At 44.2% G+C, this 16,909-nt stretch overlaps 1 protein-coding gene across 2 annotated transcripts in view; it reads right to left on the bottom strand.

The window, feature by feature from the left end:
• Window positions 1-283: 283 nt before the first annotated feature.
• Window positions 284-16,909, bottom strand: part of CNMD (chondromodulin) — a 34,142-nt gene continuing 17,516 nt past the window's right edge. Inside the window, exons 4-7 of one of the 2 annotated variants that reach the window (XM_077765684.1) lie at window positions 13,880-13,993; window positions 8,706-8,859; window positions 4,908-5,074; window positions 284-819 (exon numbers count right to left, since the gene is read on the bottom strand). In XM_077765684.1, the coding sequence (XP_077621810.1) occupies window positions 604-819; window positions 4,908-5,074; window positions 8,706-8,859; window positions 13,880-13,993 (651 nt within the window). In that variant the 3' untranslated portion in view covers window positions 284-603. The remainder of the gene's footprint in view (window positions 820-4,907; window positions 5,075-8,705; window positions 8,860-13,879; window positions 13,994-16,909) is intronic. The other variant, XM_077765685.1, reaches the window with a different exon arrangement.

A 16,909-nucleotide genomic window follows, 5' to 3' on the forward strand; every position in this document is an offset into this window, starting at 1 on the left:
CAACTCTGGATTTCAGCTCAGGTCATGATCCAAGGGGCTATGGGATCAAGCCCCGTGTGGGGCTCCACGCTGAGTGTGGAGCCTGCTTGGGATTCTCATTCTCTCTCTGCCTCCCCCTCCCTTCCCCTCTCTCTGCCCTCTCACACTAGCTCGCTCTTTCTAAATAATAAATTTTTAAAAAACAGTGGAGGAATTCTGTATAAATAACAACCAAAACTTCATTATTTTAGTGACTTGATTAAAAGGAACTCAAGTGTACAGTTGAGATCTTTGACATTGTAAATGATTTTTCATGTTTATTTTAAAGTAGCTTGGGAAGTTAGTCTTACCAGCAGGCCTTATAGGCAAAGCAAAAGCAAATAAAAAATAGCAAGTAATAAAATAATTGTTAATGACATTTTTGACTTTACCCTTTAAGTACATTTGCACATTCTGGATAAAGTTCTATGAAGCATTTGAGAGACTCTGTTAAAAGTGTCTCGAATAACATCATTCAAATCGAATATAAAATACTTTGTGGTCCGTTCAGCATCAAGATGCCTCATACTCTGGTTGTGTCTTGAGTTAGTTCTCATGTTTCAGCACCTGCTGTGTGAGGTGATTTCACACCATGCCCAGGATGCGGGCCACCCACCAGCTGCAGGGCATGACCACCCTGCAGGCAGAGCGGCAGCCTTGATAGTTGTAAGGCCACGGATAGTAGCCCCCCAGGGGCTCACAGATCTTCTGGCAATGAGTGTAGCTCCGCCTACATTCTATGCAGCAGATTCCTTCGTGGTCCAGTCTAGGGTCAAATGTCATGCCTTCCCCTTCCTGCTGCTGTGAAAGAAAAGGTAATTATGTTTTCTTCATAATGAGAATTCTGTAGCATACACATTATTTAAAAATATGATCCTAGGGGCGCCTGGGTGGCTCAGTCGGTTAAGCGTCTGACTTCGGCTCAGGTCATGATCTCACGGTTCGTGGGTTCGAGGCTGTGTTGGGCTCTGTGCCGACAGCCAGCTCAGAGCCTGGAGCCTGTTTCAGACTCTGTATCTCCCTCTCTTCTGACCCTCCCCTGCTCATGCTGTCTCTCTCCTTCTCTCAGAAATAAATAAAACATTAAATTTTTTTTTAAAAGCTATCAAAAAAAATAAGATTCTGAATGTTTCACTGTTACAACAAATAGGCATAATTTTCTGTAAGAAGTTTTCAGGTTTATAATCTGATAATTCAGAATTCCTTCTAAAAACTCAGCCTCCATCTGTCACTGGCAGGAAGGTGGTTTTGTTTTTTTGGTTTTGTTTTTTATGCCCTGAAGTTTCTCCATACCTTTACTGAGCCATGGTTACCTCTCAGTAGTGACTCATTTTAAATAGATTAACAAAAAGGAAAGCATGATTCAAAAGTGGCATTTCTGCCACTGCTAATTTAGTGGAACACTGGTGCCATTTTGTACTGGTGGCCTCCATGGCTCTTGGAGCATCTTTTGAAACTCATTGCTAAGCCGAAAGATTGCTATTCTAATTGCACTCGCTGAAAACGCTGATGTCTTCAGATTCTGCCTTCATTTCCACATAAGGGGTCTATAACACTCAGGAAAAGGCACCATAAAATGTGGAAAAATTCAAGACCTTAAACTTCCTAGTTTCTATGTGCATTATTGTAATTACATAAACAGAATCACGGATGGAGTAAAAATCAACTGTACGGTCCCCATTTTCACTACTGGAGAGCTATCACAGAACTGGAAGCCACTTGGCCTCTGTCAGACTTATGTATCTGGTTTTCCTTTTCATAGACTTCAAGGGGTATAGATTTTGTAATACACTATTGAATTACATTGCCCAGAAGCTCTTAATGTATATTCCTTATTCAGTTGAAGTCTCTTTCCTAGAGTAACTGAACCTGGGGAGATGCAGCACCAAACACAGGTTAGGCTTGAGCAGAGTGAACCTAGCAACGCTTCTCACCTCTTCTGGTATACAAAGAAGACTTCTTTTTGTGGGGGAGAGGGGTGCTTTTTACTATTAGGAGTATCAAACATACTCCAAAGTGGAGAAAACTGTGTACTGAACATCATCTAGTTTTGTCAGTTGCTAACCTTTTGTCAGATTTGCTTGACTTTTTCTTTTCCGAAGTATTTTAAATTTTGAAGTGAACTTAGAATGGAAGGTATTGTGACATTTCACCCGTAAATTAGAACGCACCTCCAAAACAGTGTTTTCCCTACACAACTACCCTACCATTACCATACCTAATAAAATTTATTCCTTAACACCATTTGATATACTCTATGTTCAAATTTTGTCATCAAAATATTTGTCTTACTCAAACCATTCTTTTTTCTTCTTCTTCAGGCTCTTCTCATTTTCCCCCCTTATTTCTTGAACTGGCTTCATCAGGAACCGCAAAAAGAATACCACCTAATTAATTGTAGCTGACTCTTCCAGGGCAGCGGGAGTCAAAAAAGCCTTTTGGCTGAGGCATTCCCTCATCTGATAGTTCAACAAAGGTGTGTTAGGATTTAAAAGCCGGGAGGAACTCTCAAGGATATTTCCTCTCCAAAGATCGATATTTCCTTAAAGAAACTTGTGAAGGATTGAGGCAATGGGGAGATGTTTCTGCTTAAAACTGAGCATGAAGGGGAAAAAAAAACTGATACAATTGGAGTTTTTCAAGGAATATGGATTCCTCAAATCTGGAGGCAAAACAGACACAGTCACACACTGCCGTTCTGTGATGGGGCTGATGCCCTCCTCATCCCTTGAACCAGATTTAGCTAGCCCAGCTACCTGGGGAGTAAACTATATTAAATTTTCTGTTGGCCTATTCAGATTTTATTTCTCTTTTATTATTTGAGCTTCAGGGAATGAAGTACTAGGGTGTCCTGAATTTTCCAATAAGCCATGGGTTATTTTAAAAAATACACTTTGCTCTAAATCTTTATAAAATTCATTAATCCAAAATGATAGACTAGGAAAAAAATGAAACCGTGTAGGACTGTTTATGCTAAATAGGGAAACTATTGCAAATGAATTGCCTGTCTATGAAAAGATGCTTAACCTTACATATAATTAAAGATAGGCGAGCTAAAACAATGAGGAGATAGTTTTCACAGCCAAGAGACTGGTGAAGACTTTTTTAAAGTTTGAAAATAAATGAGTCCCTCTCATTACCATGGGAAGACATGTAACTGGCATAATTCCTTGGGAAACAGTTTGGCATCCTCCCATTAAATAAAGTAAAATTTCCATCTCCTTTGACCCAGTCTACCCATACATCAGTATTTATGCTAAAACCACATTCCCACATGGGTACAAGAGACATAATAAGACTAGTAATTAACACTGAGCTTTTAACGCCTGCTGTGTGCCAACCATTGTGCTAAGAGCTTCAGCTGCATTACCTCATTTACTCCGTCCCATAACCCTGTGGGACATGTACAAGGTTGTTTACAATTAAAAGTATAAAAACAAAAGGGAAATAATTTACATGTCCACCAAAGTAGAACTAGTTAAGTTTCTGTACATCTATCCATCCACACAAATGGACTATGATGTGGCCATTTAAATGAATGAGGTGGGGTCCACTGGGTGGCTCGGTTGAACAAGTCAACTCTTCATTCCAGCACATATCATGATCCTGGGGTCGTGGGATCGAGCCCCTCAGCGGGCTCTGCATTGAGTGTGGAGCCTGCTTAAGATTCTCTCTCCTCTCTCTCTCTCTCCCCACCCCCCTTCTGTCCCTTTCCCTGCTCACTCTCACTCTCCCTCAAAATTTTTTTAAAAATTAAAAACGTTTGGGGCACCTGGGTGGCTCAGTTGGTTAAGTGACTGACTCTTGATTTTGGCTCAGGTCATGATCTCATGGTTTGTAAGATTGAGCCCCATGTTGGACCCCACTTAAGATCCTCTGTCTCCCTCTCTCTCAGTCCCTCTACCGCTCATTCTCTCAAAATAAATAAGTTTTAAAAATAATAAAAAGTAATAAAATGAATGTGGTAGATGTACGTAGAAGATACAGACCAGTCTCCAAAATACTGTATTGTAACTGGGAAGAAAGCAAGATACAGAAGTGTTGTATGCTCTTCTGTGTTAAAAGTGTGTGTGTGGTACACTTTCTTATACAAAGAAACTGGGCAAATAGCTGTTATTAATATGTTGCTCTAGGGAAGGTGTCTGAGGTGGAAGGGAAACACATTACATTTCATTGTGTACCCTTTTATACTTCAAAATATATATATATGCATGTATTATTTTTTCAGTTAAAAAGTTACAAAAGATGTAATGCTCTTACTCCCTGCAGAGTATAGTAATGGTAAATAATATTTTGAAGATTTGAGAAGTTTTTAGTACATTAGTTTCATCCTTACAAACACCAGTTCCCAGTGTTTCCGTCTAAGGTGTTTCATCTGTGTATGAGTCTGTCTCCCTCCTGGACTGAGAGCCCCTGAGGGCAGAAGTTACCTCCTGGCTGTGTGCACAAGGCCAGGAAAAGAGCAGGTTCTCAACAAATGTCTGCTGAATGGATAAATAAAGTGGATATAAAAGGGGAAAGAGAATACTTTCATTCTGTATGTTATCCTCAGGGCACATTCTTAGAAACACTTTTTTGAATAATCAAATTCCTGATATGAATTTGTCTTTATGGATTTGCCTCTGACTCAAAAAAAGGAGAGCACAGAAAACGACTTTGAATAAGGGTTCCAACCCATCTGGATTTCACACTACAGAGACCACGCTTAAGTGTCTTACCCTCATCGAAAATTTTGCAACAAACAAATTCAGATGTCTTTTTTAAGTAATTGGTAAAAATCTAAGTTAAATATTAAATGCTCGTTTGAAACCTCAAGTAGAAATAACCACCGCTTCAATGTTACGTTCAACGGATTTGTCTGAGCAGGTCATGAAGACATCGGTACATACGTGATAAGGGTTGTCTGGATTGAAGGGGTCTGAATCCTCCTGAACACTAGGTCTCGTTTCATTATTTGGTTGTGTAGGGCCTGCGTTGCCCCGTGGTCCGCTGGGTGGTCTCCTTGTGGTAGTTGTAATGACTTTTCTTACCAGCTCTCTTCTTTCTCTCTGGATTTCTGCAAACAAAACAAAACAAAACACCCCTGTAAGTTAATTCATTTATTTGGATAATTAAGGAAGTACTAGATCAGAGTAAAAGCATAAAAGGATATCAAAAACATTTGACTAAATACTGAAATTTGTGTTGATGATCTTTTAAATAATAAAGCATATTTCAGAGTCTTAGGTTAGTAAACAAACAGATAACCAGAATTTGGTTTTACAGTCCTACTTGAGATCGGTAATTCTAAGGTAGCTGACAATCCATTCTCAATCCTTCTTTGCCTGTACTATCCCTCTACTATAGGGGCTGAGAAAGTAAAATACTACTTGTTTCCCTAGCCTCCCTTACAATTCAGAGAGACCAAATGAAACATTTTGGGCCAGTGAGACGTAAGCAGAATATATTGGCGCAGTTTCTGGGAGAGCTTTTGCTTTCTTGGTAAAAGAGGACTGGGATAGCTTCCTCTGCCTTGTCTTCTTTTCTTGAGCATAGATCTATCTGGGTTATGAGAGCCAATTTGTGACCAGAAGGCACTGGCACAAGGATGATAAACCAGGATGCGACGGGTAGCAGGACGGCAAGCTAGAAAGAGCCTTGTGATATCTCCGAGTGGCTGGTGATGCCAGAAGCCTCCCACTACGCTTCTTCCTGTATGAGAAAAGTCAACGTGCATCTGTTGAAACCACTGATGAACAGGTATCCTGTTAACTTTCAGCCCTGCGCATTGTTTTGCCGGTTTGTTTTTAAGTAAGCTCCACGCCCAGCATGGGGCTCAAACTCGCGAACCAGATATCCAGATTGCTCTGCTTACCGGCTGAGCCAGCCAGGCACCCCAGCCTTGTGTGTTCTTAACAGATTGGCTATATATGTATAAAGCTTTACAATTTTGGGGAGAATTGTTATCTTGGTTGATTTCTTTTAAAAATCCTATGGGTGGGATAGAAAAGGCAGGTACTTTAGCACATGAAGGCATCAAGGCTCAGAAAGACCAAGAGACTTGGCCAGGAGCACAGAATGGGTGTCAGAGACCGGAGACAAACGTGAACCTCTCTGGCTCCCAGCCCAGTGCTCTGGTTCATCACACTACCACCTGGGTCCCATGGCTGCTGAATAACAAACATGGACAGTAACCACACAGGGTGGGCTTTGGTGTGTCTCTGAGTCAGAGTCATCTGTAAAATGGGGATAATGTACCTAAATTCACAGAATAGTGCAGGATAGAGGTGTACCTAAGAGTTTTAGTATATCATTTGGCATATAATAAGCACTCAAATGGTAGGTAATGATGATTATATCATGCAGTGTTATTTCTGAGAACTTAGATGTGCTGTACAGCCATGGGGAACTTCCACAGACAGCTTCTGAGTTTCTGGGTTTATGGTTGGAGAGGCATCAGGGAGACCTGGCTTCAAATCTCAATACCACTTCTTTTAACTAACTGAATGACCTCAGGCAAGCTATTTAATCTCTGTGAACCTTGGTTTCTTCATCTATAAAATGGGAATATTTGTAGTCACCCGGACAGTTGTTGGCAAAGAGTAACTGGGCAAAGCTGTAGCACAGTGGCTGACACATAGCCAGAGCTCGGCAGACCCTCACCCTTCCCTCGGACTTTGTCCAGCAACCACTGACTCTTGGTAATACAGCTCTGTGACCCTGATGACCCGCCAGATTAAGGATCCAAGGGCAGAGGTTGCTAGAGTTGGGGAGCTTTTATTAGAATTAGGTGGTCGAGACCAGCATCCTGAGAGGGGATTTACTTTCTTGATTTTATTGTTAAATCTGACATTTATGAAAGACTGAAAAAAATATCCTTCATCTTTAATGTGTGTAATCTGCCCCCTGGCTGTACCACAGTTACTTAAACCTTTTCATCGCTGGGGGCACTTGGTGGTTTCCACTTTTCTGGTGTTGCACGTAATATATCTAATTCTGGGATGGGTGTTGTGATGATTGAATACTTAAGATGTGGTCATGCCTGTGGGCTGTGAGGGACCAGGCTCCATCTCAGAGGTAGGGAACGCGCTCTTTCCCAAAGGGCGAAGGTGGTCAGACTAGCACCGCCTTCACGTCCGCACTCCTACCCTCTGTCCTGCTCTGGCGACAAGGGTAAACTTCTGTTCACAGATGCATCCCCACTACCCACTACCAGCAACAAGTAAAAGGCACATAGGAAGCCTTCAAAAAACGTTTGTTGAATAAATGAATGAACTCACTGGGTAAGGGGCTTGTCCTCGCAAACAGGGATTAGAGAGAGCTCTACAAGGTAGCAGAGTCTGAGGCGCTGACCGGGCAAGGGGACAAGTATTGGAAGAGTAGTTCCTGGGAGTGGAAAGCAAGAAGGCCCATTCCATGTGGAGGCGGGTGAGGAACCGAAAGCCAGACCGCGGCAAAAGGCCACAGAGTTGGGAGTCGCAAGCGCCCCCTGGAGCAAGAACAGGGAGGGCGAAGGTGCTGGTCCATTTGGCAGCCCCCTCTCTGGCCCCTAGGAGGTGACAGACACTGCTCATGCACGTGGCCCCAGGGTCCTTCTCAACTGTCTCTGCCAGTGGTTTATCAACTGAATCCTATTCGCTTTGCCTGGGCCAGAAAGCAACTATCTTACATCAGCTTTGGGACATAATGAGATTTTGATCTAGAGGAATAAATCAGCGATGGCAGAATCAGAAGCCTGAACTTTCTAAGCCTTGTCAGGTTTTTTTTTTTAATTATGCTAAAATATACATTAAAATTTACCATTTTAGCATTTTTAATTATACAATTGAGTGGCATTCGGTGCATTCACACTGCTGTGTGAACGTCTGTCTCCATAATTTCTTCCGTGTTGCGGAATTGTAACTGCACCCTTTCAAAAATAACTTCCCGTTTCCCCCTCCTAAGCCTGGTGGTTTTAATGCCTGTATTTTATGTCCATGCTGCTCTCTCTGTGTCCAATAAAATCTCCCAGAAAACAGTATATCTCCGCTGTGTTGAAAGAAAGGCCCTTTTCCCACACTTGAGTCAGAACTGCAAAGTAGGCCTTTGGGGGGTCAGTGAGGTGACTGGTGGCAATGAAGAGTGAAGGTGCCCCCGGGGATGGAGAAATTTGGCCCTCAGAGCTCACCTGCCCTTCACCACCCACAGATGGCTCAAAGGTGTGCTCCAACAGGGGCCTTTCATTTCTTTTCACCAGACATAGGAGCTGATGTTCAAACCTTGAACTTGAAGAATCTCAGCCTATGCCCACAGCAGCTTTCGGCTGCCCCATAATTCTAGGTGTGAGTATAATAAAGATTCAATAGTATGACAGCTTCTTAGTCCCTTGATTCTCTGCCTTCAGAATAAAATAATGTAAAATTGGAAAGTGCAAACAACTCAGATTAAGGGGCAGAGCAGACGGGAGGGGGCGCGTCATAAATAAAAATGGCAGACAGTGCAGCGGCGGTGTGTCTCCCTGGTCTGCTTCCTGTTAACCCTGCCTCTCAGTCCCTTCCCTAAAACATTCATGGCTGTCACCTTCCTTCACCTTCCTTCTCTTTGATCTCTCTTGCCAATTACTGAGACACTGTGACTTGCATCCTGATGCGTCTTCCTCGTTACATGCTCAGGCCTGTGGAAGGGCTCAGGAAATATACCAGCAGCATTAAGAAAATTTAAACTGTTACCTTTTGGATATGTTGGTTTAAGCCAGAAAATGGGAAGGTCGCCACAGAGTTCTAAGACCTTAGAACTCAGGAAGCTGTTGTCCTTCACGGGCTGGTCTACAGCCACCCAGATAAGAGAATTTTCTTCATACTTAACTGGCATGATCTTGCCTTCCTGTAAGTAAAAATGAAATGCATTGAGCAGAGAGGACAGTGAAACTTGCTGCATATTTACGAGTCACGTGCTGGTAAAACATTATTTCACCTAATAAAAACTTGAGAATTGTGTGTGTGGTGTGTGTGAGGGTTATGTGTGGTGTGGTGTGTGTGTGTGTGGTGAGGTTTAGGTGGGGGTATGTAGAGTGGGGGCTGAGTGTAGAGGTGTGAGTGTAGGGCAGTATTGTAGGGTTGTGTGGTGTGTGTGTCAGGTGTCAGTGGGGGGGGTAGGTAGTGTGTGTGGAGTGAGTGGGGTAGAGGGTCTGTGTGGGTTGGGGGGGTGTCAGTGGGAGGTATATAGTGTGGGGGTGTGTATGTGGGGTATGTGTAGGGGTGTGAGTGTGAGGGGGTGGTATGTAGTGTGTATATGTGGTGTGTAGGGGAGTATGTGTGGGGATGGTGTAAGGGTGTGTGTGTGTGTGGTGTGTATAGGGGAGTATGTGTGTGGGAGGTGGTGTGTGTAGGGGTGTATGTGTCGGGGGGGTGGTGTCTGTCAGGAGCATGTGTGGTATGTGTGTGGTGTGTATAGGGCAGTATGTGTGGGGGGTGGTGTGTGTAGGGGTGTATGTGTGTGGGGGGGTGTGGTATGCATGTGGTGTATATAGGGGAGTATGTGGGGAGTGTGTGGTATGTGTGTGGTGCATATAGGGGAGTATGTGGGGGGGTGTATGTGTGGCAGGTGTGTGAGGTACGCTTGTGGTGTATATAGGCGAGTATGTGGGGGTTTGTGTGTGTATAGGGGTGTATGTGTGTGTGGGGGTGGTATGTGTGTGGTGTATATAGGGGAGTATGTGGGGGGATAGTGTCTGTAAGGGAGCCTGTGTGTGGTATGTGTGTGGTGTGTGTAGGGGAGTATGTGTGTGGGGGGTGGTGTGTGTAGGGGTGTCTGTGGGGGGGGTCTGTAAGGGAGCCTGTGTGGGGGGTGGTGTGGTGTGGTGTGGTATGTGTCTTGTCTTTGTAGCTCTCTTCACAATACTGTCTTTGTCCCGCGTGCCGCCCTGCCTTGGATAACTGAAATGTGTGAATATTGAGTGTCCTGAGTGGAAGTGAAAATTACTTGATACCAACTTTGAGATTTAGGTTAATCTGATGTTTTTGATCAAAGATTTTTTGAGGAAAAGCAATTGAATGGACTCTGAAATCCTATAAAGGAGAGAGGAGCCCTTCATTTGAAGTGAAAATCCTTTGGGGTTTTGTTCTGCAGCTTCTGAACAACAATGGAAGAAGCAAGTGATTGGTTCTTTAATGTTTTCAGTTCAAAGTATTATTTAACATAAACCGTTTCTACATTTCCCAGCTATAACAAAACACATTTCAGATGTTCCTCACATCAAGCACACCACTGAGATTTCAAAGCTAAACCCTAGATTTTCTTCTACAGCGAGATACTGAAAATGGTCTGATAACCCAGGAGACAAATTTATTTTGCCAGGTTGTTCCTCTCATATATTTATTAATTTGCAATAAGTTGGAGAAATTAAAATGTTTTCTCCATATTTTTAACTAAAAGCAGGGCTTCATTTATGCTTTCTCCCCCAGGCTTATGGTTGCATTAAAACAACTTAAAGTTATTGGAGGAGGCTAACACTCAGGTGATCTAGTTATTTGCCTTAAATTAAATGGCTCCATCCAGGAAATGAATACTCTTTGGGTACAGCAGCTTTTTAAAGTTCTATAAAACTGATGAAAATTTTATAAGAGCAAGTGGTACATAAATCTACTCCATCATAATCTAAAGCATGTGGGGAAAGAGTGGGGCGATGGGGATAAGGCATGCATATGCATCTTACAAGCTAGGAATGTTAAATCAACTTAAGGCACACGGTCTCTGTCTCGGCTGCCCAAGCAAGCCTGTCTCTCCCTGCCCTGGGCAACACCGTCCCACTTCTGTGTGAGGCAGCAGTGTCCCCTCCCTAGGAGAGAGGCTGGCTGCTCGCTTTTACAGACCGTCCAGCGGCTTGGGGTGCCCTAGACTATGCAGTGCACACTGAAGTATAGTTGGGGGCTGAGAACCTCTTGATTTTCCTAACTAAAGGGAAGTCATGCTTGGCATTGCTCAACCTCTTCCTGACTTCCATACTTGAATGCACGGTTGATATTTTGAAGCTGGAAGGAAAGGCCAAAAGAAATCAGCGATGCTGGCCACGGAGCCAATGCCTGCAGCCACCTCCTTCCACATCGCCTACTATGAAGAAAACCAAATCGTTTTTGTTTAAGTCACTCTGAGTGTAGTTTTCTGCTACTGCCAGCCAGACACGTCCTGATTCACATGAACACGTTGCCTGAATTTGACTTGTCCACCAGAGGGTCCACCAAGCACAATATAAACAACTAAAACCAGAAAAAAATAAATCACCTCTATGGTCTGAGAAAAGAATCAGATGCAGGCAAAGCTTTAAAATGCTAAACTGTTCATCACTGAATTATTTCTATATTCAAATAATTATTTTGAATTATTATTTGGTATAGTGAAAAATTGAAGATGGCTGAAGTATTCGAGAGCAAAAGACTTAAATTATAATCATCTGATGATGTGTAATACCTCCATTATCATTTACATTTTAGAATAACTAAAGTTAAGTGAAAATAGTAAGAATGTAAAGCAATATAACTTCAATTATGAAAAGAAAACACCCCCCCCCCACGCATGAAAAAAAGTTCACCAAAACAGTAACATTAGTTATCTGTGGGTTATACAATTGTGGATGATTTTCTTCTCTATTCTATGTAATTTCCCAATTTTCTACAATGACCAAGTATTGTTTCTAAAAATCAAAAAAAAAAAAAAAACCTGCTTGTTTTTAAAAGACCCCAGAAATGTCCCATGAGCTTATAATTAGATCTTGGTCAGCTATGGTAGGAGAGCTGGCTCTTCTGGAAGGCAAGACAGAAGAACTAGTTCTACGTCCACTTAAGGAGGAAATGTACAGGCTTGTGTATTACAGAAATCGTCATAGGACTATAAAAAATGGTAATGCAGTAAGAGAATTTCAAGCGTCGGGGCGCCTGGGGGACTCAGTCGATTAAGGGTCCGACTTCAGCTCAGGTCATGATCTCGCAGTTTGTGGGTTCGAGCCCGGCGTCTGGCTCTGTGCTGACAGTTCAAGAGCCTGGAGCCTGTCTTCTGATTCTGTCTCCCTCTCTTTCTGCTCCTCCCCCACTCGCACTCTCTCTCTCAAATATAAATAATATTTTAAAAAGTTAAAAAAAAGTTCAAGGGTCAGAATGAAGGAGATCTTGGTCTCGTTTTTATACTCTGTACTAGTAGATTCACACTGAGAGCTTGGCCTTTTGTTCTGAAAGACACAGCTCTTGAAGGACAAATTGGAATATGGTCACAACCAAACACCGGGCAGTGAAGGTCTGGAAACCATCCGACAGGATGAATGGGGAAACCAGGAGCCGAAAACTGGAGACAGGATAGCCAACTTTAAAAATTCACTGGCTTGAGGGTGTTATGCTGAGCGAAATAAGTCAGGCAGAGAAGGACAGCTACCGTATGTTTGCACGTATAGGAGGATTAGGAGGAAATTAACGGAGGACCGTGGGGGAGAAGGAGGAGGGAAGTAGGGGGGGAGAGGGAGGGAGGCAAACCATGAGAGACTCTTGAATGTTGAGAACAGACTAAGGACTGATGGGTATGGGGGGGAGGGAAAGGGGGGTGATGGGCATGAAGGAGGGCACTTGTGGGGATGAGCACTGGGTGTTATATGGAAACCAACTTGACAATAAACTATTTAAAAATAGATTAAAAAATAAAAATTCATCGGTTTGTTTCAGCTTTTGTTTTGCTTCGAGATGCCTGCTGCGCTGTGACTCCTATGATAGCAAACAGTGAGGCAGCTTCCAGGCACCTTTGCTTACCCTTATTTTTCTCTTTTGCCTTAAGGGAGCTGCTGCTTGCTTTCCCTCCCTCTCAGGGGTACAGGAAAGACCAAAGCTGATCATAATGGAATTAGTGATTTACAGCAGCCTTGTAGTTATTATCCAGTAGGTTCTAGAGCCACGAGGAAAGGATGCAGACCCTTAGTTTGTAGATGACAAAACCAAGGTTCAAGAATTGAAGCCACATCCACAGCAAGTGTCAGAGCTGGGATTTGAACCCACATTTTTCTAACTCTGAAGTCTATCTTCCCACTATATCCTGCCACAGCTCAAATGGGAGACGATAATGCATGGAACCACTTCGTAAGCCCTAAAGTATCAAATAAATGTAACACATTAGATGCGTCTTTAGAACTCCGTGCAATTCTTAAAGTAAATTTTTATAAAATCAAGCTCAAAGGCAAGTTGCTAATAGTAAATGGAAGAATTATACTTGAAATCCTCACAAGTCTGACATGTAGTAATTTGATACATGTTAAGGAGCTTCACTGGGCTGAACTCAAGCCAAGTGATAGAAACCAGGGGAAGCCAGCTCAGCTCAGTGTTGGGCTCTGTGCAGACAGCCTTGATCCTGGAGCCTGCTTCGGATTCTGTCTCCCTCTCTCTCTGCCTCTACCCTGCTCGTGCTCTATCTCTTTCTGTCTCTCAGAAATAAACGTTAAAAAAAATTAAAAAATAAATAAAATATGGTTTACGGATGGGTCAGTCAGTTAAGCAGCTGACTTTCATCTCCGTTCAGGTCACAATCTCAGGATTCATGGGATTGAGCCCCATGTCGGGCTCTATGCTGACAATGCAGAGACTGCTTGGGATTCTTCCTTTCTCTTTCTTTCCCTGCAAATCCCCTGCTCATGCTCTCTCTTTCTCTCAAAATAAACAAACATTAAAAAAGATATGGTATACCATGTCTTATAAGAATGATCGCTTGGAATCGACAAGGTGAACCAAAAGGGTTTCAACTCCCTTGGCAGAGAGGGAATAGAGTTTATGTTCTGGTCACAAAACTATCCAGGAACTAGAGATGGAAAGGGCTGTGGATTCAAACGATGCCTACCAGACCCGATTGCGGTCTGAAGCACATGGGCGGTACCCACCAGTTCGGAGGAGATGCTCTGTTTGGTCGCGGTGCCCACCTCAGGAACGCGAGCTTTCACCTGGGCTTTGATGTAGCACTTTTCTCCTCCAGCAAAACGGATTCCGGTGATGCCCTAGGAAATAAAAGTTTATCCATCCATCTATCCATTCGTTCATTTATTCAATGTGTTGAGTGTCTACCATGAGCTAGGCACTGTTCCAGGCACTGGCTATGGGGATGAACAGAACAGGTGGCATGTCTGCACTCACAGAGCTCACCTCGTTGTGTTATTTACCAAAAATAAAAATCAGAGGAGAAGTCAGGTGGTGGTAAGCGCTACGGAGAAAAATAAAGCAGAGTGTGAGACAGGAATGACAGAGATGGCACTTTTGACAGCATGGTTGGGGAGGCCCCATCAGAGGCATGTGAGCTGACACAGAGTATGGCAGGCTCGAGCTGATGAGGGTCTACGGTGACCCTAGTTTCTGGCTCATAGTTGGCCTGTCTTCTCACTGTGTTCTCACGTGGTGTCCAGGAGGCTTTCTCTGACCCTGACTTCCAGTAAGCCCTCCAGTCTTCATTCCCTCCTGTGGCACTTAGTTCTCAGTGTCTGTGCCTTCGCTCCTTGTCAAGGTCCTGTCCCTGCTCAAGGATAAGCCTCTTTGACACTGGTATCAGCATCTTTTTTCTTTTTGGTGATCCCACAAAGGTTCTCAAAAGATGGGAGCCCAATTAATTAATTCCACGAATTCAGATCTTTCGTAAGTCACCGAGCCAGGGAAATAGCAATGCTTGTGACACCAGGAGCTGACCTTTATTCCTAGACTTTACCTGAGGATGCGGATACTTTGTTTTTGTCCCCTGTGAGACACAAACAGTGTCTCCTCCTTGTCAGCCTAGGGACCGGCCTCAAGGGAAGGCTCGTCCGTGGGGCTCCAGTCTTGGCTGACAGCTCGGCGCCGATGCTACCGCAGGTGCATCAGGCACAATGGTACGTTCTGTCCCAAGAGTGTTTCTTTTCACCCTGCTGGTGAATTTCATGACGAGCGAGTGGCCAGAAACAGTATGAAAGTGGGCAGAAACAGATTTTATGCCCGCAAACACCTCAACTTGTTAATCTTCTGTTCCGTTGAGACAAATGTCACGAAGATACAGAACTTGTCCCAGCGTCAAGTGGGGAGGAAGAGCATTTAGAAACCTTGGGGTCCCGGCTCAGGACACTGTCCTCCTCAGTGAAGAACGGAGTTAAATGTAAGTCACACTTGAGGATACTCGTGGCAAGTAACACTGTTTGTAATCTGAGAGCCAGCAGCCCTACAAATGCTGGTGACAAAGCAGAGAGCAGAGAAGGAAAGCCTCGTTCTTCCCGAAGCTCCTCATGCTCTCCCTTGTGGCCTAATTGGCCACGTTCACCCATGGGACCCATGTGTCTTAGCATCACCTCTCACCCAGAGAGTGGTGGTAGTAATATCCTCACTCTCTCCAGGAGGAGGGTCTCCAGGTTTACTGTGTGACTCCTCAACTCACTGCCCCAAAGCCACCTGGACAGATTTTTAAAACCACGGACACCTGGGGCTCTCCCCAGAGCTTCTGGTTTCACTGGTCCGGGGCAGCACCCAGACAGTGGGATGCTTCAAAGCTACCCATGTGGTTATGATGTAAAGCTGGGGTCTAAGACCATCGATTTAGGGAGAAAACAACTTGTTCAGGATAACATTTTTAAATGACTGAAACTGCCTGCTGTAGGTTGACTGTTTCTGTCCCCTCACCGGAATATCTATGTTGAAACCTAACCCCCAATGCAGTGGTATTTGGAGGAAAGGCCTTTGGGAGATTAAAGGCAGAGCTCAGGTGAGTGGGATTAGTGTCTCATAAAAGGGACCACAGAGAGCTCCCTCACCCCCCTTCTGCCACGTAAGGACACAGTGAGAAGACAGGCCAACTATGAGCCAGAAACTAGGGCCACCATAAACCCTCATCAGCTCGAGCCTTAATCCTGGGCCGCCCAGTCGCCAGAACTGTGAGAGATTCCTGCTGTTTAGAAGTCACTCCGTCTCTGATAATTTGCTAGAGCAGTGTGAATGAGCTAAGACACAGCCTCTGAGCCCAAGTTTCTTCTGTACCACCAGCTCACCAGTTTTCTCTTGCATCAAAGTCACCTGGAGGACTTGATAAATAAAATAAGTGTTGGGCCCCACCCCCGAGGATTCTGATTCAGGTCTGGAGTGGGGACTAAGCTCTGCATTTCCAACAAGCTCTTAGGTGCTATGGCTGCTGGGGGCCTAAGGAACACATCTTGAGAACCACTGCTCTTTGCTCTCTCCTGAAGGCCTGCTGCTCTTAAATCTGCATGTAAATCTAGGCTCCTGGTTGGAGAAACAGAAGGGGGGCGGGGGGAACTCCTCTTCACCTCATACCCTCACATCCTCTGAATGAAATGCAAGGGCAAAACACCATACAGCCATCACCATATTCCCCAAGGAGAGAGTGGACTCTGTCGAAGGAGTCACAGCCCCAATGTGAATGTTGTGTTGACTTAGTTCTGACAGTCTACGTGCTGCAAAGAGAACCGAAGCCCCATAGGGATGGGTCCTGTGGGAAGGAATTCACACATAGAATCGCCTCGTCTGGCTACAGATCCGTACCAAGCAGCCAGATCTATGAAGAGATTAAATAGTAGGAATGGGAAAGCACGAGAAAGCCAAGCAAACCTCCTGCTTGCAAACAAACAAGGCCTCAGAAGCTGGTGGTAATGAAGACATTTGCTAACAAAGATAATGAAGGAAGAGTCCAGTGCTCTCACATTCTTTTAACGAGAGTCAGGCAATCTCATTGTAGCCACGCATTTTTTCTTTCCAGAGAATCTCAGAGTTTCTGTGGCTTCCACCAGAAGTTCCCAATAAGGGTTCCTTTCCCCAAGGGGGCACTTTAGAAATCATTCAGGGAGTCCTGGGTTGTCACAAAGACTGGGGTCCCCCTGGGCTTTCTCAGGCAGAGCCCACGGCTGCCGGGCCCCAGGGAGCCCAGGAATCCTCCCTTCCCCCGACTC

The sequence above is a fragment of the Crocuta crocuta genome, unplaced genomic scaffold (assembly GCF_008692635.1).
Source record: "Crocuta crocuta isolate KB4526 unplaced genomic scaffold, BGI_CrCroc_1.0 scaffold75, whole genome shotgun sequence".
Taxonomy (NCBI): Eukaryota; Metazoa; Chordata; class Mammalia; order Carnivora; family Hyaenidae; genus Crocuta; species Crocuta crocuta.